The sequence below is a fragment of the Monodelphis domestica genome, chromosome 1 (genome assembly GCF_027887165.1).
Source record: "Monodelphis domestica isolate mMonDom1 chromosome 1, mMonDom1.pri, whole genome shotgun sequence".
Taxonomy (NCBI): Eukaryota; Metazoa; Chordata; class Mammalia; order Didelphimorphia; family Didelphidae; genus Monodelphis; species Monodelphis domestica.
The window spans coordinates 213,876,492-213,901,030 of record NC_077227.1 but is presented as its reverse complement, the minus strand read 5'-3'; the positions used below and the strand labels follow the sequence as shown (position 1 = coordinate 213,901,030).

Here is a 24,539-nt window from a genome sequence, read left to right as displayed (position 1 = left end):
GCAGGAGCACTACCATACCTTAGAGGAGTAGCTGCTACAGCCTTACTAGTAACAAAAACCGTTGATTTAGTATTGGGATGTCCATTAACAATAATGTGCCCACATGAGATTGAAGCATTATTGATAAAACATAGAACACAGGCATTCTCGGATCAGAGAATTACAAGGTATGAAATAACCTTATTAAATAGTGAAAATATTACCTTGAAACGCTGTTCAACTCTTAACCCTGCCACCTTGCTTCCAGATTTACCTACTTCAGGAGAACCACTACATAACTGTGAAACGTTAGTGTCCATGGCAGAAAAGCCTCAAGATAATCTCTTGGACACTCCCTTAGACAATGCAGATCTGATTTTATTTACCGATGGTTCCTCTTTTATGAGGGATGGCATACGTTACACTGGAGCTGCCTTGGTCTCAGAATTTGCCACTGAATGGTCAGCTTCACTACCTTCTAACATTAGCGCTCAAGGAGCAGAACTCATAGCTCTAAAACAAGCTTGTATAATTGCCAAGGATAAAAAGGCAACAATTTATACGGATTCTAGATATGCTTTCGGCATTTGTTACTCAGTCGGGATGTTATGGCTCCAAAGAGGATTTTTAACCTCAGCTGGAAAATCCATAGCTAATGCTGAAATTATTAATGAACCATCTCTAAATATAGTATTGAGGAGTACAAAATCCTACAAGAGGGGGAAGCTAGGTAACTCAGTGGAATCAGAGCCACACCCATTAATAAAATAGAGGAAAACTCTTCAATCTTGGAACCAATACACAGTATTGATTCCAAGATGGAAGGTAAGGTTTAAAATTATATATATATATATATATGTATATATATATATATATATATATATATATATATATATATATAAAATAGAGGAAAAGCAAATTAATTGGACATGCAACCAAAAAGGATTTTAAAAAAATTACTTCCATGTTTAAATTCTCATTAGGTAATATGCTATAGCTTACTTATGTCCACAGGATCTCTCTACTTCCCTTTGGCTTACCAACAGTTTTGAGTCTTTGGAGATAATGGTGTTCCTACTAGTCACAGCCAGGTAGCATCCCTGGAAGCATGATGATGTTAAAAAGATTGGTTCATGTACCTGAGAACATCTTTGGATTATTAAAAGCCCTGCACAATTTTCCAAGTACAGCCCATTTGAATTCCCTTTTTTTTTTCTGTTTTGGGCCCAAATCTATGCAAGATACATATATTAATGGACAAAAATCAATGAATTTCTCATGTGTGACATAACTGGGTAGATTATAGGTCTTTTTGACTTCCATCCAGCTTGTTTGAATTGTTAAGCTGATCTCTTTTGAGTGGTTGTGGATCCCAGGGTAGAGACCCTGTACATTCTAGGGTTTGCAGTCAAAATCAAAATAAAAAAAAATTGCATGACATCACCTAATGAGAATATCTCTTCTATGACAATTGCAAACATCTCTGGCAAGCATATAGTTCACAGTTTTATGCCACTTTGATATTACGTCAGAAGATCATTGTACAGAATGTACCTGTGATTGCTTCTACCAAAGAATCTTGTGTGGTGTGAACACAGATGTGGCTAACTGTTGGTGTAGGAGGGCCCTTAAGGCTAAATTCTGATCTAACAAGTTAAATACATTGAAGTAATTAAAAAGGAGTAAACACAACAGGTTTTTCTATTTTTTTTTTAAATCTTTCTGTCAGTTAAGTTAGTGGGAAGATGTGCTGTGCTATAGAGAACTGTCTACACGAGCTCATACCACCCACTTCTTAGGGCTGGGTGAGGATCAATGAATAATGTTTTTAAAGCACATTGTGAAACTTAAAGCAATAAATAAATATGATATGTCATCATCATCATTGTTATTATGGTGTTATTTAAGGATGTCCTCCATGTGTATGGAAATTATTCTTATAAAGTGAATGAGGGGAGCCACTAAGTGGCTCAGTGGATAAGGAGCCAGGCCTGGATACCTGAAAGCCTGGTTTCAAATCTGGCCCCAGGCACTTCCTCGCTGTATGACCTTGGGCAAGTCACTAAACCCCAGCTGCCTACCTCTTGCTGCTCTTCTGCCTTAGAATTAATCCTTGGTATCCTTTCTAAGAGGGAGGGAAGGATGAAAAAAAAGTAAATAGGGTGACAAAGTAGTTATATAGATGAATAGTTATTGATGCCTCTCTCCCTCATTCTTTTGATTGTAATAAATACCACCTGTAATTTTTAAGCATTTGATATATTCACCTCTGATATTTCAAAAATCAGTACTTTTGAAATTTTACTCCCTCCAGTGCAAATCTCTTCCTCATATACTTCATCTCATTAAGGTGCTCTTCTCAACTTCATTTTTTTTGTGTCACTTCTACTTCCTTGTATAGTAAACTGGGGAATGAGTCGTTTGAGTCCAAATGTGGTGATTTTACTGACATCATTAACAAATTTATATCTGTTCCATTTTTTTCATCTATTGCCTGACCTTCCAACTTATTAATAAATACTTGAGTTGATTTAGCTTAATAGAGTCTTTTTTTCTTTCTTTTTTTTTAAATATTTTATTTGATCATTTCCAAGCATTATTCATTAAAGACATAGATCATTTTCTTTTCCTCCCCCCACCCCCCATAGCCGACTGGGCATTACATGTTTTCTTGATTTGAACCCATTGCTATGTTGAAAATATTTGCATTAGAGTGTTCATTTAGAGTCTCTCCTTTGTCATGTCCCCTCAACCGCTGTATTCAGGCAGTTGCTTTTCCTCGGTGTTTCCACTCCCATAGTTTATCCTTTGCTTATGAATAGTGTTTTTTCTCCTAGATCTCTGCAGATTGTTCAGGGACATTACACCGCCACTAATGGAGAAGTCCATTACGTTCGATTATACCACAGTGTATTAGTCTCTGTGTACAATGTTCTCCTGGTTCTGCTCCTCTCGCTCTGCATCACTTCCTGGAGGTTGTTCCAGTCTCCATGGAACTTCTCCACTTTATTATTCCTTTTAGCACAATAGTACTCCATCACCAACATATACCACAGTTTGTTCAGCCATTCCCCAATTGATGGGCATCCCCTTGTTTTCCAGTTTTTGGCCACCACAAAGAGCGCAGCTATGAATATTTTTGTACAAGTCTTTGTGTCCATTATCTCTTTGGGGTACAGACCCAGCAGTTCTATGGCTGGGTCAAAGGGTAGATATTCTTTTGTCGCCCTTTGGGCATAGTTCCAAATTGCCCTCCAGAATGGTTGGATCAGTTCACAACTCCACCAGCAATGAATTAATGTCCCTACTTTGCCACATCCCCTCCAGCATTCATTACTTTCCCCTGCTGTTATGTTAGCCAATCTGCTAGGTGTGAGGTGATACCTCAGAGTTGTTTTAATTTGCATCTCTCTGATTATAAGAGATTTAGAACACTTCTTCATGTGCTTATTAATAGTTTTGATTTCTTTATCTGAGAACTTCCTATCCATGTCCCTTGCCCATTTATCAATTGGAGAATGGCTTGATTTTCTGTACAGTTGATTTAGCTCTTTATAAATTTGAGTAATTAAACCTTTGTCAGAGGTTTCTATGAAGATTTTTTCCCAGTTTGTTGTTTCCCTTCTGATTTTAGTTACATTGGTTTTGTTTGTGCAAAAGCTTTTTAATTTGATGTAGTCAAAATTATATTTTACATTTTGTGATTCTTTCTATGTCTTGCTTGGTTTTAAAGTCTTTCCCCTCCCAAAGGTCTGACATGTATACTATTCTGTGTTTACCCAATTTACTTATGGTTTCCTTCTTTATGTTTAAGTCATTCACCCATTTTGAATTTATCTTGGTGTAGGGTGTGAGGTGTTGATCTATTCCTAATCTCTCCCACACTGTCTTCCAATTTTCCCAGCAGTTTTTATCGAATAGTGGATTTTTGTCCCAAAAGCTGGGATCTTTGGGTTTATCGTATACTGTCTTGCTGAGGTCGCTTTCCCCCAGTCTATTCCACTGATCTTCCTTTCTGTCTCTTAGCCAGTACTAAATTGTTTTGATGACTGCTGCTTTGTAGTATAGTTTAAGGTCTGGGACTGCAAGGTCCCCATCATATGTGGTTTTTATCATTATTTCCCTGGATATCCTTGATCTTTTGTTGTTCCAAATGAATTTTGTTATGGTTTTTTCTAAATCAGTGAAGAAGTATTTTGGTAGTTCCATGGGTATGGCACTAAATAGATAAATAAGTTTGGGTAGGATGCTCATTTTTATTATATTGGCTCGTCCTATCCATGAGCAGTTAATGTTTTTCCAATTGCTCAAGTCTAGTTTTAGTTGTGTGGAGAGTGTTTTGTAGTTGTGTTCATATAGTTCCTGTGTTTGTCTCGGGAGGTAGATTCCTAGGTATTTTATTTTGTCTAAGGTGATTTTGAATGGGATTTCTCTTTCTAGTTTTTGCTGCTGAGCTGTGTTGGAGATATATAGAAAAGCTGATGATTTATGTGGGTTTATTTTGTATCCTGCAACTTTGCTAAAGTTGTTGATTGTTTCAATTAGCTTTTTGGTTGAATCTCTAGGATTCTTTAAGTAGACCATCATGTCATCTGCAAAGAGTGATGACTTGGTCTCCTCCTTGCCTATTTTGATGCCTTCAATTTCTTTTTCTCTAATTGCTACTGCTAGTGTTTCTAGTACAATGTTGAATAATAAAGGTGATAATGGGCATCCTTGTTTCACTCCTGATCTTATTGGGAATGCATCTAGTTTATCCCCATTGCAGATGATATTAGCTGATGGTTTTAGATATATACTATTTATTATTTTTAGGAATGACCCTTCTATTCCTATGCTTTCTAGTGTTTTTAATAGGAATGGGTGTTGTATTTTATCAAAGGCTTTTTCTGCGTCTATTGAGATTTAATAGAGTCTTATACCAAAATTTATACAGACTCATTTTTACTTCCATGACTCTTTGCTCCTTTGTAGCTGGTACTATTCTTCTACCTCCACGTTTTTGTGTTTTTCAACCCTTACCTTCTATCTTAGTAGCAATTTGAAATTATTAAAATAAAAGCTCTTTCCTTTTTTAAACAATAAAACTTTAATTGAAAGAAAACGAGAGTTCCAGCTGCCTGAAACTGACTAGCCTCTCTCAGACCCCCTCCGAGGCACGTGATTGGTCCTTATATAGACCAATCCCACACCTGGAAATAGGGGTTGGGGGGGACCCCTGGGGCTCGCTGGAGAATGCAGTGCCCCTGCCACAACATTTTAAAACCCACAAATTCTAAGACCCAAGAGCAATAAGGGCCAGGCTGTTAGGGTTAAGTGATTTGTCCAGAGTCACATAACTGGGAAGTGTCTGAGGTCCGATTTGAACTCAAGACCTTCTGTCTCTGGGTCATCCACCAAGCACCTAGCTGCCTTCCCCACCCCACCCCCATTCATTTCTTAATCTCAACCCATATTTTTCCAACATATTTCTCACCATACTCTATCCCCTGTACCCATTTTCACGTTAAATTCCTTGAGCATCAATGTAGACTTTGTTGGGAAGACCTTTTCGAGTTCTTTGTAGAATTTTTTTACCTCTTCATCCTCTGCAACTGATGTTGGCACAGAATCTGTTATATTCATCATGGTCCTTATGCTTATGATTAGAATGTCACTTTGGCATATTTCAGTTACTCCATTAAATAATAAGTAAAAGAGTTCATGGATGAATAAACCAGTGCTTATTAAACCGCAGTGCCAAGAATTTTGCTACACTTTGAGAATAGAGAAAGAAAAGAGAACAGTCTCTGTCACCTTCCAAGAACCTCAGATTCCGACAGGGCAAAGGCTCCGAACCTGCGCACCATCATGGACTGCTTTTGGAAAGGTTGTCTGGTGAAGGCTAGACCCTTTCTCAGAATAATGTTTTTAAATGCATAAAACAAAATACAGAGTATTTCAAATGAAATAAGATATACTGAAATAGAGTTATAAGCTCTCCAGTAAGAGGGTGAAATAACACATCTAGGAGTGCTCTGCCGGAGGGGCAGATAGAATGGCTCAGGGATCCTCAGAGTCCAGCGGCCAGACACCTGGGGATGTTTTCTCTTTATTGTAATTTCCAATGATGGCTCCATCCATTTCTAATTTTGAATCATTTAATCATTTCAAAGACTCCAGTGGCAAGAACTTTTTTTTTTCCAGGCCTTCCATGGCTGTGGCTATTAATATTAAGGGAGATGATGGCTACACCACTTATGGAGTAGTCAGGTAGTTGGGGTTGGGTCTCTCCAGGGGTGATGGCTATGAGGACTAGTGGGGAGCAGGGTGCGGGCTCCAAAGCCAGCTGTCCTTCCAGCGCTGCCCCCACGGAAGGAAGGGAAGTGGTGATCCAAGTGATGGTAGTGGTTTGGCCAACCAGCCAAAGCGGCTTAACAAGTGGCTTAACAACTCATTACATCTTGAACAGGGAACTCCTTTTTAAATCAGCAATACTTCATGCATATGGATGGATGGATGGATAGACATCTGGGTCATGACAGTCACTGAAAGAAGAGAAGGTGACCACAGAAAACTGGGCCTTAAAAAAAATTGTTTCCTGGTTGCTTTGACCAAATAATTCATCATGTAGGCTGGCGTAGGCAGTCTGTCATGGGGACCATATTTGAAGGGTTTCCAACTTGGCAAAGTTTCCTGGCACCTAAATTTTGCTGGCATAGCCTTTGAGAACTGGGATCATTTCAGTATTCTAAGGAGATATCAGGAGGAGAGCTTTTTATAGGGTGCTAGTATACATTTAAGAAAAAATTAAATCAGAAGATGCCATTTATCTCAAGGAGTAAGATTTTATGTAGAGAGCATTTTATTCATCTTGAATAATTAGAAAACATATTGGGAATCTTTGAGAAATTTGACCTTTTAAAAAGTTTGTTCTTGCATGTCTCATAGTTAGCTGAGAGCCTTGTATGTATGTATGTATGTGTGTATGTATGTATTTTTGTTTATTTAGTTTTTAGAACTTTACCTTCCATCTTAGATGGAATACTGGGTATTAGTTCTAAGGCAGAAGAATGGTAAGGGCTAGGCAATGGGGGTTAAGTGACTTGCCCAAGGTCTAGGGCCTTGTATTTAGTAGGTATGCCATAAATGTCTGTTAAATTGAACTGGCCTTACTACTGTCTTTTCCCCTTCAGGTACGCTGTGCCAATTACAGCTATTTCTGTGCTATATCAACAAAAAATACTCTACAGGGAAAATGATAAAATTTTTCCTCATGGTGAATAAACAAGGACAAACTAGACTTTCTAGATATTATGAACATGTGGAAATCAATAAGAGAACCATTCTAGAAGCAGATGTCATCAAAACATGCTTAACTCGGTCCAAGGAACAAGTAAGTTTCTACAGTTCTATTGATCTCAATAAGGCAGCTGTGGCAGACATATTATCATGGGATTTTGAAGGATATCATTTTCTTTAAGCTACCTTTTTACTTCTCAGTAGGTAATGCTTCCCTCCACCAAAAAGGTGCAAACTCCCAGAAGTAGTGCAGGGCCTCAAACGTATTTCTTTTCTCTTTCTTTAGGGACAAAGAACACTGCAAACTCCTTGTATGGTCACCATTTGGAATATGGTGTACTAAGAATATCAATTCGGATGCTTTCCTCTTACCCCAAAACGATAGCTCTTTTTTTTTTTGGTTAACATGGAAATGATTCCTTACAAGTCTTGCTAGGATTACTTTTTCTTAAAGTCAAAAGACAGTGTTCAAATGACTGAAATGATAATGAAAACCCTTTTGCCCATTTCGAACCTGTTTTATAACATTCTTTCTTGTTTGTTTACTCATTGCTATGTGCCTACTTTTATGGTAAATGGGACTTTAAAACTTGATTTCATGTAACACCCATTACCATCAAAGCATTCGAACTTTGGATTTCTTTTATCTCTGAATGAAGGAAAAGTAGAAAAAACTCATAAGTAGATAAACCTGTCAACCCTGCAAAAGTGAGGCTTTGTGGGTAAATAGTTTTGATCCAGAAGGAACTTGAGAGGTTATCTAGCTGTACCATATCATTTTATAGATGATGAAATTGAGGCACCAGAATGATTAAGAGACTTGCCCAAGGTAACCCATATAGGGATTGAATAGCAGCTGGGCCTGAGATTCAGTTCCTCTCCCTCTAGATTAAGCACTCTTCATTAGATCAGGATCTCATATTTTTAAAAAAACAAAATCAGATCTGAATCCCTATCTGTGCAACGGAAAGTGAAATGAAGAATTTAAACAGAATTATCAGGAAAATTGAGGCAAAAATGGGAAGCTGATTTAGATTATCTCTGCCATCACCACAATTACCTATTTAAGTCTTAAGCTAGGCCATTACTGAGATAAACATAAAAAATTAAATTGTATAAAGTATTCATATCTTGTGTATTGAAACTCTGGTTTTCTTTTCTTAGCATCTAAGTTTATTTATCAGGCCTCTCCAAGTTATACTGAGGCTTATGGTACATCCTACTTCATGTTCTCAGCAATGCCTAGTCAGAAAAAAAACAGAACTAACTGTTCAAGAGCAATGTTGAGCCAAAGAAACATAAGTGAATATAAACAGATCAGGAGAAACAATCATAGTTAAACTTTTTTACTGAAAGCCAGAACTCACCAAATTAAAGCATTATTTTCAAACTGGCCCTTGGAAAAAGCTTGTGCAATTTTTGAAGCATCCTAAATCATATTAGAAGCCGCCTTGAATCTTAAAAACCTGGCGAATTTTTTGGCACAAGTGAGTGCCATGAGTGTGCATAGTTCTGAGGTGACCTCTATTCTATCTGCAGCTTTTTATGCCAGCAACTCCTTAGGGTCTTTAGAAAAATGTTTGATTCTCACAAGTGGGTTATCTTTATTTGAAGGGCTCAGCTGTGTGGAGAGATGGTAGTGGCTCCACAGTCAGAGAACTGTGCATTTCACCCTTTTTCTGAGTTCAAAAAGCCAGCAGCAAGTGGCTATCCCTGAATTCCCTCTCCCCATATTCAAATGAATCTCTAACTGCAGAGTTTCCATAATGAAAATTTGCAGCTTTATTGCACAGGTGCATCCAGCCCCTTGAGAGTAACACAGTCTCCTATTGCCAAAAGCCTTAAAGTGCTTTCTCAGACTAGATTTGGTTAACCATACCCTAAATTCCAAGGGAAGAGTCCTGGGATCCTTACAGCTGCCTCTCCCTGGATGTCTGTCATCATAGTTTCTCCTCGTTTCCTTACAATGCCTTTAGTACATGAGCAAATAAAAGGGGAGGTCTTTTTTCATATGATAGTGATGGTAGAGTGGTTATTTATTCATATGAAGCTATGTTTACAGCAGGAGATTTTGTCTAGCATCTGTACACAAAAGCCATCTTTAAATAATTAATAGAAGAAATAAATACCTATCTCTTTTGCCTACCTGGAAAAAAAAATCAAGATTTTTTTGTTTGATATATAAATTTCACATATTTGTGAAATTTATAGCTCTTTGATGACTCCTAAACATTTCCAGAAACTTTGAGTCTTTAGTTGTTTTCTGTGAGGCTTGGAAAAACAGAAAGAATAAAAAATCTTGCCCTTCCTGGTTAGTTTAGTCATTTTCATATTGGAATCAGCATGAGCAAAACTGTTGCCTCTTTCAGATTCTTCATTAAATGTATATTCAGAGCTATCCATGAAGTCAAGCCAGGAAACAAGAAAAAAAAAAGCCTCTACAGATGGGTCCCTGTGTAGACAGATTCACTTTTCTTCCCTTTGGACCACTTATTGCCTCCCCCTGGAAAGCATCCAAAGTAGTCTCCTAAATATTGTAGAGAAAAAAGTGAAACCAAGGTTGGCCAATCCTTGGTATGTTCCGTATTTCTGGGAGTGTATTGACAGGCACGCCCACTGAGTGGGAAATGGGCGCATTCTTGGGCAGAAACCCCTTTGGTAAGGATCTGACATCTACGTGTGCTTCCATCTAGTGCTCTTTTATCGAGTACAAGGATTTTAAGCTCATCTACCGGCAGTACGCAGCTCTCTTCATCGTGGTGGGCATCAATGACACTGAGGTAAGAAAACACAGAAAGGACCGTGAAGAATTCAAGAGCATTTGGACTAGTCGGCCCACCTTTGCTAAATTGGCGTCTCTTTCCTAATTACCACTGAAGTTTCTCACAGTTATCTGAAGCCTTGATTTCTATTAGAGAACCAAAGGCACAAGAGGAGGATGGAAGGAGCATCTGTCCTAGGTGATGGGCAGCTTTCAATGTTCTCTGCAAGTCTAGCTGTGTGGCAGTCACGTTCCTGTCTTGCCCCGGCTTTCGTGCCCTCTTTGGCATCCTTCCCCTCCTTGCTTCTGGGCTCAAGCTAGGATTCGGAGGGGGAGAGAGAAGGCACCCAGGAGTCTTGTCCATCAGTTAGCTGTGATACGGGGCATACAGATTATTTTCCAAGTGAGTTATCTGAACCGCAAGCAGAAGTGAGTTCAAGGTGAATTTGGCACTCCTCACTCTCTTCTTGTAATCATTAGACACCGAGTCCTGCTATTTCTATTAGGTTCATTATGAACTTGAGAAGAAATGGCTGGAGAATGAGAATTTCCTACTTTCCTGTATTTACAGTTTTCTCTGGAAGTTAGAGACTTTGTCTCTCTGTCTCTCTTTTTCTATCTCTCTTTATGTCTCTGTCTCTGCCCCTGTCTGTCTCTCTCACACACACAGCTAGAGGTTAACTCTGGGTCTGACTCTTTTCAAAATAAAAGCAGCCTCCATCAGCTTTCTTTTCATTTCAGAATGAAATGGCTGTCTATGAATTCATCCATAATTTTGTGGAAGTTTTGGACATGTATTTCAGCCGAGTGGTAAGTGTTGTAGCAAAATAAGCGGTTTTCTTTATCTGTTGGTTGGTCCTTTGAATTTTTGAATTAGTTGTGCGTATGGTAGTTTGAGAATGAAAAGATGCCCAATTAGTTTTCCTTACACTAGCTCAACCAAGGAAACCTATGCGTGGCTGAGAGCTTTCTTTTCTTTAAAAAATGTTTCATTTTAATAATAGAATTAGGTCTAAGAAACTGAGATTCCTCATCTAGAACCCCTTAAAAACAGGACCACTTTTCTCAGTGAAGGCCTGTCATTGCCTGAGTTATAGGTATACTTAACAGGTTGTTTTTTTTAACCCTTGGCTTCTTTGTTAGTATCAATTCTTTTTTTTTTAAACCTTTACCTTCCGTTTTGGAATCAATACTGTGTATTGGTTCCAAGGCAGAAGAATGGTAAGGGCTTGGCAATGGGGGTTAAGTGACTTGCCCAGGGTCACACGGCTGGGAAGTGTCTGAGGCCCAATTTGAATCTAGAACCTGCCATCTCTAGGCCTGGCTCTTAAGCCACTGAGCTACCCAGGTGCCCCTATTAATGTCAATTCTAAGACAGAAGAGTGGTAAGGGCTAGGCAATGAGGGTTAAGTGACTTGCCCAGGGTCACACAACTAGGAAGTATCTGAATCCAGATTTGAACCCAGGACCTCCTGACTCTAGGCCTGGCTCTCTGTCCTGTGCTACCTAGCTATCCCTAACAGAGCATCTTGAGATATGATCAAGGAAGAGTCTTCATTAATTTAATGTCTTGGGTAAAAATAGATCTGTATTCTCTCCACAGACTGTCCACCCTATTTATTGCCCATATAATATGTCACAGAATGCTAATGAAAATGCTTAAAAAGTACCATGCTTTAAAACAACTCTTCTATATGATAGGAGTAATACATCGTTTACCTTTGCCTGCAGTCCCTTCCTGACTGAAAGCCACATTACCCTTGTGGTCTAAAAATTTTTTGCCTTTAAAGACTTTCTCTCTCCAAACTCGTGGTTCAAGGGCCAAATTAAATTCCCTTTAGGAGACAGCTGTGTCCTTAAGAGTCAGCATAAGATGCCTGGTTCTGGAAGGATATGATTGATTCAGACTAAAACAAATAGGCAAAGGGTAGTGGAGCTGAGCAGCACCAGAGGAAAATACTTTAGGGAGGAAATTTAGGAAGCAGAGGTGGAAGCAGGGTTGGGAGCATCTGGGCAAAGATCAACAGAGCAGGAACAGTCGTGACGCTGTCTGTGGACTTTGCTACAGACTGAACACACCACTGGGACACAAAGAGGAAGTAGATGAGGAGTCTGGAACACATCCCCAGCCCAAGGGACTTCCGTGGCACAGGCTTTTGCTAGAGCCTCTGCCAAAAGCAGAGAAGGTAATAATTTCTTGATTTGGTTCAATGATAAATTCATTCTTCAAGCAGTAGAGCAATCAAAAAGGGGACATTCTATTTTGGACCTAATTCTCAACAGGGGAAAACTGATTGCTAGAACAGAAGTGATGGAAACCTTGGAAAGTGAAAACTCCATCGTGAAGAAAAAAGCGAGGCCTAGTGTGAAATGGACCCTCGATTTTTGGAGAGCACATTTCAGAAGGCTCAGAGGAAGACTAGATTGGATCTAATGGATGGCCGTTCTAGAGTAGTGGTCCTCCTAAGACATTTGGAAAAAACTCTCAAGAAAAACACTCAGAAGACACAGAGACAATTCTGGGTCGGAAACCGAGCACTGCCTACAGAGGTTAGTGTGGGTGCACCAAGTCAAAGAATAGCTTCAAGAATATTATTGGGCTGTAAAAAATGATGAAGGGGTGGTTTCAGAGAAGCCTGAAAAGACTATATGAATGGATGCCAAGTGAAGTGAGCAGACCCAGGAGAACAATTTATGCAGTAACAACAGTTTTGTAAAAACAAACACGCTTGGAAGACTTAGGAACATGGTTCAACACAATGACTGGCCACAATTCTAGAGGACTCATGATGAAGTGTGCCACCTGATTCCTGACAGAGATGATGGACTCCGAGGATAGACTGAGATTTCTCTTTTTAGACATGGCCCACGAGGAAATTTATTTTGATTTAACTGTACATGGTTGTAACTGTGGTTGTATTTTTATTGCTTCCTCAGAAAGGGAAAGGCTGAAGGGAGGGTAAAAAGACACATTTTCATTTGCAAAAAGTAAATTTTAATAAAAAAAAAGTTTCAGATACATCATACTCAGTGAGTGGCAATTAAAGTTAAAGAGGGCAAAGGTTGTTGGTTTTTCTCTTTTTAATTAGGAGAAAGAAGATCCAGAGGAAGGATCGGACTGCTGCTTGAGATAGATAGGGACAATAAGACAGACGGCAATGCTGCTGGATTCTCATTTTGTTTTTTTCTCTGCCATGAAGAATGCCTTTTGGATAGGAAAGGACAGAACAGAACCAATTCCTGGGACATTGATAGCAAGAAAGTACCCAGGGGCTCACTGCGCTTCGGGATAATTGGCAGATGCAATGACTAGGTCACTGCCAGGAGTCTGTGGAAGTCCATGGAGAGGGAAAGAAGTGCTGGAGAACTGGAGAAATGCCAAAGGCATAATGTTCCAAAAAGGGAAAAGAGTAGATAGAATCTGCAAACTTTAGGCCAAGGAGCTCGACTCTAATTCCTGGCAAAATTTTAGAATATATTGTTAAAGACATAATTAATGAACATCTAGAAAAGGAAGTAGTGGTTACAAAGAGCCCACAAAGCTTCCTCAATAACAAATCATACCATATTACCCTCATTTCCTTTTTTTAACCAGTTACTGGACTGGGAGTTAGTACCGTAAAGACCATTTCCCTAAATTTTAGCAATGCATTTGCAATGTCTTTCATGTTATTTTTGTGGACAAGATAAGGCATGTGGGCCTGAAATTAGGTGAATTCAAGACTGGTTAAATGACTGGACTTCAGAAACAAATTACTAAAGGGCAGCTAAGTGGCTTAGTGAATTGAGAGCCAGGCCTAGAGATGGAAGATCTTGGGTTCAAATCTAGCCTCAGACACTTTCCAGCTGTGAGTCCCTGGGCAAGTCATGTAACCCCCATTACCTAGCCCTTATGACTTTTCTGTCCTGGAACTAATACACAGTATTGATTCTAGGACAGAAGGTAAGGGTTAAAAAAAAGTAAATCATCAATCATTTATTATTCATTTGGAAAGAAGTTCTTTAGAAGAGTGCCTCAGTGATGGGCATTTTGCCCTGTTTAGTTTTTAAATCAGTGCCTTGGCTTAGAGGCATGGTTTACATTCTTATGAAATCCGAATATGACACAAAACTTAGAAGAATAGCTAACCCACTGGATTATAGGATCAGGATTCAACAGTATTTCAGTTGACTATATAATGTTGGGCCAATTCTGGTACAATGATGTCTAAGAGATAAATGTGAAATCTTATGAAATCTTACACTGGAGTTGAAAAAAATCAGCATCAGAAATACAAAATGGGGGAGGTGTGCCTAAGCAACTGTTCACAAAAAAAAAATGGTTATTTTAGTAGATTGCAAGCCCAATATGATTTAAAACACTGATGGAGATATCATGGTAATACACTGGATTTGGAGTCAGAGGACTTGTGTTCAAATCTTGACTCTGCCACTTGACTATCTGTGGGTCCTCAGGATGTCCAAGATATGAAATGAAGTACCCATTTTTGGACATGGCCAGTATGAGAAATTGTTTTGCGTTACCCTAGTGGAAGAATGGGGGTGGGGCAGGAGAGAAAATGCTTTGTTTTTTAAAATTTATTAATTTATGTTTTTATTGTTAACAGTATTGATAATTTTATATATTCATATTCTTTATATATTTCTATTTCTAATTTGTTTTGATAGTTATAAAAATGACTAATTAATTTAATTGAAATTATTAAAACTGTCTCTGTGATCTTAGGCAAGCCACTTAACTTCTCTGGGATCAGGTGGTCTCTGAAGCTTTTTCCAGCTTTCTATATGTATTATCTCATCATCCTATTGGTAGTGGAATAGAGCAGCCAAAAACACAAAGGCAAACAAGGCTCTTGCAGTGTCATTTGACCCTATCAAAAGTAATTCAGAGGACCAAACTTGTTTCAATGTGATTCCAAATAAAAATTTAGATTGTGAGCTCAGAGGTGGCATTTTGTAACCATAGAGGTTTTATCTCACTAAGAAATAGCCTGACCTAAAGTGGCAGAGCCATAGTTTTGGAGGAATCAAAAGGAGAAATGAGCACTATACCCTGCCTTCAGTTTATTTATTTGTTTCATTGTTTATTTTTTACTCTTCTCTGACAGAGAAAGTAAAATAACAGGTTGTGGCATTAGGGCTATAATCCACAGAGAGATACAATGACCACATAAACCACACAAGTAAAGAATAGAGGTTGAGTCCAAAAGAGATGACTGGACAGTCCTTATATAATCCCAACATGTGCCCCATTTAGGATGACAACAACAGAAAGAGGAGAAGAGCAAAAAACACATTGGGAAAGAAAATAACATCTGTCCCACTCAAGCAGGACGTCTTGTCATCTGAGATTTATTTTTAGATTTAGGAGTTTTGAACATTTTGCCAAGCCTATTTTTGCTCTTAATGAATTTCCAACTTTTCAATCCAGAGATCAGTTTCATTCTGAGAGAAACTTCTCAGAATCAAGATTTCAGAAAAATAAGATTAGCCTCAACTAGTGTTTAGTAGTTCAGTAGGCAAAACACTTTCATGGATGCTGTTGAGGAAACAGCTCCCAAGGGTATATCAGGACTCAGCCAGAGATTTCTCTAACTTAAAAATTTCATTCTTATTGAACATGATATAACTTTCTGCCAGCTCTGTGACATGAATTGTTCTGTCTTCAAGTTCCTCAAGACAACCTATCCTCAGAAATGCCTCAAAGTCAGAACTCTGTAATTTTGTTTCCTAAATTAGAATAGTTTTCTATGTTAAGGAAGCCCTCTCTGGTCAGTATCCATATGTAACAATACTCTCTTCTCTTCCATTTTCTCCCTTTTTTTCAGAGTGAATTAGATGTATCCTTTTTAATACTATGTACCTATTTTTTTTCTGCCATACGGTGTTTCTTCTGTGACTACATGGGGCAGGTAAGTGTTACTCCACAGGTCCAGATTCTCAGCGATGGATAGAATGCCTCTCCCTCACAAAAAGAAAAAGTATTATTAACTTGATTTCTAGACAAAGTAGTCATTTGTATATCACTTTTATTTTTTTTTTATTTAGCATCTAGCAAACATACAATAGAAGTCTTTAGCCAGGGCTCTCTGAACTTTTAAAATATCTTAATAACCTTGTTCCATTATAATTTTATCCTTAATACAGTAATAATCCTATATATTTTATTTTAAGCACTTAAAAATCTTTATTTTAAGAAGGGATCCATCTATCACCAGATTGCCAAAGGGATCCAAGACACACAAAAAAGACAAGAATCCCTGATCTAGAATGACTTGGGCTCTGGGCAAAATTTAGAGGATATATCCAGAGCACTCCTCTTAAGAGCAACTGAATTTATAGGGATTCCCAAATATAAAACTGATAATAATAATAGCTCACATTTACCTTGTGCTTTAGAGTTTGCAAAACCCTTTATGTTTAGTATTTAGTATTTCATTTGATCCTCAACACAGAGACCGAGATCATCAATACTGATGCAATCCAGACAAGATAGAAGATTAGAAAGATTGTCCTGCTTGCCATCATTCCCTTTGGTAGAAGAGCTAATTGTCTTTTCTTACTTTTCTTTCATTTCTTTCCTTGATCTTCCTTCTTAAATCAAAATAGCAAAGACCCCCCCTCCCCCCAAGAAGTATCATTTGCACAGAAATCTTTCCAACACATTGATATTTGGCAGGAGCCTAGAAATAGAATTTTTTTTTTAATGTTGTGGAGGCAAGTTGACTTTCAAGTTAATTTTTTACTTTAAAAATTCTGTTTATCACTTAGAGATAATAAGAGGCTCCTCTGAAAAGCAGTCTAGCTTTTGAAAATACATGATTTATATTTGGATAGTAACAGTAATATGATAACAATTTTTTGGTGTGTTTTCAAATACCTGAAAGTTGTGGTGTTTGACTAAGTCTGGTAGAATTAGTGCCAAGTCATGAATGTTACAAGGAGGCAGGTTTCAGCTCCATCCAGGAAGATCTAGTTAATACTTTGAGCTATTCCAAAACAAAATGAGCTTCTTCTAGAAGTAATGAGTTCCCTGTCACTGAAAGTGTTTGAATAGAGGCTGATAACCACTGGTCTGGGATACCATAAAGGGAATTCATGTTTCAGGGAGGAGATCAGGACTTAATAACATCTATATTCCATTTTTGCTGTGTCTGTTACTACTTTCTCTTCTCAGGACCTTTTCATAGGTTTTTCCCAAACTATTTCAGCTTTTTCAATAATATTTAATCAGTTTGTATCATGCCCAAGTAATGTTCTTACAGCATAGGTCTTACCATGTTGTTCTGCAACTCAACAAACTTCAGTGACTTACTATTACTGTAAGAGCAAATGAACTTCTGCTTGGCATCTTGAAACCTTTCATGCCCCAGCTTCTGCCTGCCTTTACAGTTTCATAGATCACTATGTTCATGTGCTTTTTTGTCAAGAAACCTAGCTTTCTTATTATTTCTCCCACATGGCATTCCATCTCCAGTCCAGTCTTTGCCACTCCACAGGCTGTCCCTCATATCTGGAATCCACTCCTTTTCACTACTCCCTCTTAGAATTTCTCATTTCTTTTAAAGCTTACTTCAATCAAATACTACCACCTCCTCCATGAAACTTCTCTTGTTTTCCTAGATGCTAGCACCTCTACACCAGTTATCTTGTATTTATTTTATATGTATATATATGCAAAAAGATAAATATAGTCAGATAAATGAATGGACTGATAGGTAGACAGATAGCTAGATAAATGGATGGATAGATGGATTGATAAAGATACATGGATAGATTGATAGATACCTTAAAAATAATATTTGGCAAGTTTTAAAAATAGCTGGGAAAACTCACCAATACAGGTTCAAAACTGTTCATATACTTTTGATAGATATACTCAAACGTGTCTTTAAGTGACTTAATGTGAACTCAAACGTGAACTTCTCTTCAGGGCCAGACACAAAGACACTAAAGAGACTTATTTATTATAAACATAAAATATTTATTGAAATATATAAGGATAATAAAGGATGTTTAATTCTAAGGGATTCTAAATCCACCCAAATAAACTTCCTGGTCATGCAAGGAACCGTTAAGACTCAGAGGTCAAACCAAAGACCAGATCTTTCTTTGGTCTTCTGAGATATAAACCAATCTATAAAAACCACAATAGATAGTCAATGGTGTTTCCCAAGTTGGGAAAGGAAAACACTGAGCTCCTTCAGGTCTTTCCCTCAGACAGAGAGAGGCAAAGATGTTACCTCCTCCAGCCCTGAGAGAGTCTCTGAGTGTGTCGTCCAACTGCCAGAGAGAGTAATTGACATAGAAAACCAGTTATAACTGTCAACAATTGAAATTAACATGCTCTCTCAGCTCTGCTTCAAACTCCAGTTCTTTTCTCAAGTCAGCCACTTTACTTCTTATCCCTAAACTAATAAAACAATACTTATTTTATAATATCATCTAATATACTTACTATAGATACAGATAGATAGATGGGGGGGGGTGGAGGGATGGATGGATGGATGGATGGATGGATGGATGGATGGATGGATCAAAATATAGATAGATAGAAAGCTCCCATAGAGCTTCATTTTTATCTTAGTATCACCAGTGCCTAGTACAGTGCCTGGCACGTAGTAGATATTTAATAAATGTCTGTGGACTGTTTGGTGTCTCTTCCACTAAAGGTTTACTGCAATGTTACTTTAGGATACAAAAATAATTTGGGGTTCCCAAAGTGGACTACCGACTCTGGAAAGACTTTGACTGTCCCGGTGTTATATCTGTCATCCAAGGAATAGCCCAGCTAATTGAAGAGATCCTCATCATCAAATGATTAGTTGAATTTGGGGCCATAAGAGTTCATAAACTGTGGAGTAATTATGATCTATGTTGACAGGAGTCATGAATATTTACTTATCAAAATATCATTAATCCTCAGTATTCTAAACACAGAAAAGAAACTTTTACTTTGAAGAAACAAAATATATCATGTGTTTACTATTATCTTAATAGCTTTTCACTCAAACACAGGGTAAAAAACAATCTTTCTTTTCCTGAGTTGGTTCACATGTGCCTGCAGGATCCTCCTCCAGCCCTTAATTACCTGGCCTTTGTATAGGAACTCTGGGCCACTCCATTACTGGTAGTGAGAAGGGCTGAAATGTCCCACAAGCCCTGCCAAGTAAGTAGCTGTACACAATCAATAGAACACAGAAGCAATAGCAAGTGGATTAGAATGAGGCTACCTTTCGGGTAAAACACAAGATGCTTAGATTCACAATTATGAGAAAACTCTTCACCTCAATCTTGAGACATACCGTCAGACCTTGACATAACCTAGGCCCACATCAGGAATACCTTAGAAGTAGGACCAACCCAAAGCCATAGAAGTTTTAAAATAAGTGAATCCCCAATGCTTGTTTTTCAAAGAGCTCTGTGCATCTGATCCTAAAAGAAATATTAGCCTTCAGGCCTTTGTCTCATTCGCAGACATCTGGGACCTCAGAATAGAAAGTAAAAAATAGATTTGATCAACCCTCCTTTAGATCTTTCTTTGGCTGCCAGAGATCTGAACCATTTTTGAGATTTTGAGCCAAAGCCAAAGCAGACAGGCTGCCATTCCTGTGCCTGGAGTCCTCTGTTCTGAATCACCTCACTCCCAAGGTGACTGGGAAATCTTGAATTTCCAGGATGTTGGGAAATGGTGGTTGCCTCCCCCGGTGAGGTGATGCCGCTGTCTAGCATAACAAAATAGCTCCTCAGTTTCAAAACAGCTGGCCTATGGCCAGAGGGTACATCTGAATTGCAAATCAATTGCTCTGGTTGGCTGGAACCTTCTCCAGACCTGTTTGATTCTTGAACCCACCCCAGATTTTCTTCTGTCTCCCTGAAAACCTCTAGAAAGGAGCAGAAACATGTAAAGGTGCTGATTGAAGCAGTCGGTTGACCCTCAAAAGATATTTAGGCGGGACTGTTCTCTAAAATTCTGTTTTCATAAACTTTCTTACGCTGTCCGTTGCTGCCTCTCTCTGTCCAAACCTTTTCAGGCTTCTGCGCCCTGGCAAGGTAGCCCAGTGGGCAAGGCTGAGTCAGGGGACTCGGATTCTAGTCCAGTTCTAGGTTGACAATTACCTGGCTATAGTACAGTGCTGATCTATATAAATGGAAAGCATTATTAATTAGCCATCTTAGTGCAGTGTTTCTTTTCTGGGTCGCATAAGGACGGTTCCCAGGGGTGCCCAAAGAAGAGTTGATTCTGAGAGAAGATTATTTGAATGAAGCTTAATAACTTATGCATTCCGCTCTAACCCGCTAGAGTGCTAGATTCTGAGGTCTCTGTCGAGCTCTTTCCCGTACAAGCAGGCTCTTCTAGGGAGAGCCCCGGGGGTGGACAGGAAGCTTGGCTAGGAAATGGCTCCTCTCCTTGGAATCTTTTCACACCCACAGCCCATACACAAGGAACTTCTAAAAATTATGCCCGGCGAATGAGTGAACAGGCAAGAAACGAAGGGCCATGGGCTACGGGCGATCCCCAGGAATGGGGCAGGAATGGGAGGCCGCCGTCCCCTGGCTGGTAGGATGTCCCAGAAGAGCTAGGGCTTTCGAGTTGAACTTTAAAGGCATTTAGAGGGCTCCAGGTGACTGGGAGGAAAGTCTTCCTGGCCCTTGTGAAGCTTGAGGACCCTGTGGACCCGGCCAGTGCTGTCCATGGTGTTTGCCTGGGAAAAATATTGGCGTGGTTGGCCATTTCCTTTTCGAGTGGATTAATAGGAAGTAGTAAACTGGAGCAGGAGGAGGAAAATGGCGGGTATCCACTAGGGGTGCCAAGTAGTCTGATTTGGCCGGAGCACAGAGTCCGTGTCACCCTGCAAAGATAAGGCAGTAGCACATGGCCGAGGGCCGGCCTTGCCCGATTAAGGAGACGGCCCTTTATAGATGACAGGCGAGAGAACTAGGGGAGGTGCGACTCAGTCAAAGTTTCAAGAAAGGCGTAGTCAGCGTGTGGGTGTCAGACAGCTCAGAGAGGGAGGGAGGCCCATCCCGAGGCCTCAGAATGAGAGCCACAGACGGGAGAGACCTAAGAAAGACCGCGGGAAGATCCCACAAAATGGAGTCTGATGGGCCCTGAGGCAGGTGAGAAAAGCCCCCGGTTTTGACCCCAGGGGCTCGGCTAATGACTAGTAATCTTGATAGGAATCGTTTAGTGCGAGTCTGGAGGGAAAGATAAAGCGAGGTCGGGGGTACGTGCCACATTCAGAGACAGCCCGGGATAGGAAGTCTGATCCAGAGGCACAGATGGGTCTCCCGGAAGAGGAAAGCCGTGTGGCAGTGGACAAAGTGCTCTGGGGAAAATGAGAGGTTCGAATCCAGCATCCGACAGGAAATCTGTGGGCAAGTCACCACCTCCCTCCACCCCAGGTTCTTCCTTTATATGACGGGGGATGGGCAAGGGGGACGGGGGACTGCCGGGCCTTGAGGTCTCCATGGTTAAAGGGGTCTGTGAGAATCCCCAGGGCAAAGGCCGTCGCAGAGAACCGAGAACAGAAGGTTAAGAGATTGGAATGACTTTAAGAAAGTAAGAGGAGAGCCGGAGAAAAAGAGACCTGTGAGAGAATGGCGTTAGGCAGGCCAGGGGAGAAGGCGGAATCTCCAGGAGACCGAGGCGGCCGTGTCAGGGAGGATGAAGACTATCGGATTAAAAGTCAGACTGGTTGTCTTTAAGAGACACATTTCGGTAGAAGCAGGATTCGGGAATAGACAGTTTTTTAAGATGATTTCTTCAACCCCAGAAAAACCTTCCCTGCAGGCATCTCTATTGAGTTTTTCAGCTAGAGTGCTATTGGTATGATACAAAGTTAGGAACACACGTGGCTCTCTTGCTCTCATTAACCCTTGCCTTAGAATCCACACTAAGTATCGTTCTAAAGCAGAAGCATGGCCAGGTAATTGGGGTGAAGTGACTTGCCCAGGGTCACACAGCTAGGACATGTCTGAGCCCAGATTTGAAGCTGGGACCTCCCATTTCTGAGCCACCCAGCTCCCCCATGGCCCAGTATTTTTGAAAGGCTTTTGAGAGAAGCAGTGCTGTGGGAAAAGGACCTGGGTCCTAGAGAAGAACCTTAGTTTTGGGTGACTCACTCCTCACTGATAAAAGGGATAATATTTGCATCACCTAACTTAGGGAGTTTGTGTGAACCACTATTTACTAAGAGCACGAATTCCAAGAGGCAGTGAGTGACTGTCTTATTTAAACTTTATCTCCCTTCTTTGTATGATGCTCTGTAGAGTCCATTTAAGTTTGTGTTTGAATTTGTTTCAGACATTCTTATGAAATTCGACCAGGTTCAGTAGTGAACTCAAAAACTGGCAGTGATGTTTTAAGTATTTTACCTTCTGTCTTAGCATCAATACTGCGTATTGGCTCCAAGGCAGAAGAGCCGTAAGAGCTAGGCAATGGAGGTTGAGTGGCTTGCCCAGAGTCACACAGCTGGGAAGTGTCTGAGGCCACATTTGAACCCAGGATCTCCCATCTCTTAGTCTGGCTCTTAGTCCATTCAGCTACCTAGTTGCTCCCCTGTTTTAAGTATTAAAAAATGATATTGGCTATTTTTTCCTTTCCATTACTCCCAAACCTTCCTCAAAGTCCATAAGTACTTTGAGGCTGCTCTCCTCTGAGGAAAGAGCATTCTGCTATATTTCTGGTTAAGTTCTATTTTCTAACCATCTTTATTATCTGCCTTCATTCTCTGAATCAATTCACATCCCATCAGAAATTCCAAAAGAGCATTTTTTTTCCACAGGGGGGATAAATGAAATGAAATTAATTCACACTCCAGATCCAACATCAATAAAATGGAGATCCTTGAACTCCATTTTTTTAAACCTTTCATCTTGAAATACTATTTCTGCTCCTTCCTTTCCAATTTAGGGTCTTGGTTTCCCTGCAAATGTCAAGCATGTTGCCACCCCCATACTTATTCTGTTTTCCTTTAAGGTGGCTTCTTTGCTTTCCCAAAAGAGATCTTTTCCCATTTGTACCAATATGTTTACCAAAGAGTTGGAGGAGGAACATCAAGAGTTCTTTTCTGGTAGATTTTTGATGCTCAGGCAGGAATATGATAGGTTACATTTTTTTTTTTAAATACGCAACAAAGAATAAGCACTCAACTGTGCTTTTATACTAAGACCACCATTTCATTTGCTATGTTTTGGTAAAGGCAGATTTCATCCATTCAATAATGTTTTACCACCTCTTCTCATCAAAAATTCTAGATCACCTGAAAAGTATTATATTACTGATTTTATGAGGAAACACACTTTTAAACCATGATGGGGATTAATTTATTGTTTAGTTCCTTAATATTATGTGTACCAGACCAAGAAAAATTGGACAAACTCATCACAATCATATAAGCATAAGAAATGAAAAATTTTCATTTGTATTAGCAATCTCTAGTTTAATTCTAGGATTGTGCTTGAAGTCATTTTAATAGTTTGAACATAAAAAAAAATTTTTCTGCCGAGATCTATAACTTAATTATTCCTCAAGTAAAACTTTTTAAGCAAAAGAAGATCCTTGACTTAACCTTCTGCCAGATAATGTTTAACTTGGATAAAGTGCACATAATTTTGGATGAGATGGTGCTGAATGGCTGCATTGTGGAAACTAATAAGGCTCGAATCCTCGCTCCTCTCCTGATTCTTGACAAAATGGCAGAGAGCTGAATAAAGAAGCCATAGCCGTTATAACTGCACCAATTCACAGGAAATGCCAGAGACACAGAACACCCCTGCAGCTGCACCCCTGGAGAATCTGCAAGGCCACACACTACAGCGAATTGGGGTCTAGTGCCAAAAGCATGGTTTGGGAATTTGGGGATTTCCATCGCTTCCTAAATGGAAAACAAGAAGTATCTTCAAAATGGGATATACTAAATTTAGAGGTGGGGAATCTTACCAACTCCAATTCCAGACATATTTCTTTATACTTCTTAAATTTTATTAAATGAAGTGTTTTGGGCAATGAATTTCACAAAGCAAATTAAGGAATGGCAGGATGAGGTGGGAGAGAAACTTGATATTTATCAGCAATGACTTTTGAAAATTGGCTTGAAAAACTACAAAAAGGAGTCAAGATTAATGAAGCTTTCCTTTTTAAGATTTTTCCTATCTTTTTTTTTTGATACATTTTGATAAATTTACTTCTTTTACATTTGAGTATGTCTTCTAAATAAACTTTTCACATTTTAATGTGATTCTATTTGTCATTCTTTAAAATCATGTGTAATTGTAAAAAAAAAGGCTTCAAAGCAATTTGTATCATCAAATTTGGAATTTATCAAACAGTGGGTAATTAGAATGAAAATAAGTTTTCAACTACTCATTACACCACTTTTTAAAGTGTTTCAACTGTCTTTGTGGTACTACAATGTTTTTACTATTATTTGTTTAGAATACAAAAAAATAGAATATTTCATGTTTACGTGAAAGACCCATCTCCCATCCTACTCCTGATTGACCTAGTCCTAGG

General features: G+C 39.2%; 1 protein-coding gene across 1 annotated transcript in view; it reads left to right on the top strand.

Moving 5' to 3' along the window:
* AP4S1 (adaptor related protein complex 4 subunit sigma 1) overlaps window positions 1-24,259 on the top strand; it is a 62,987-nt gene extending 38,728 nt beyond the window's left edge. Inside the window, 5 exon segments of the mRNA XM_056810434.1 lie at window positions 7,155-7,354; window positions 9,954-10,040; window positions 10,763-10,831; window positions 15,850-15,861; window positions 23,606-24,259. Coding sequence (XP_056666412.1) covers window positions 7,155-7,354; window positions 9,954-10,040; window positions 10,763-10,831; window positions 15,850-15,861; window positions 23,606-23,734 — 497 coding nt within the window. The 3' untranslated portion in view covers window positions 23,735-24,259.
* Window positions 24,260-24,539: the final 280 nt, after the last annotated feature.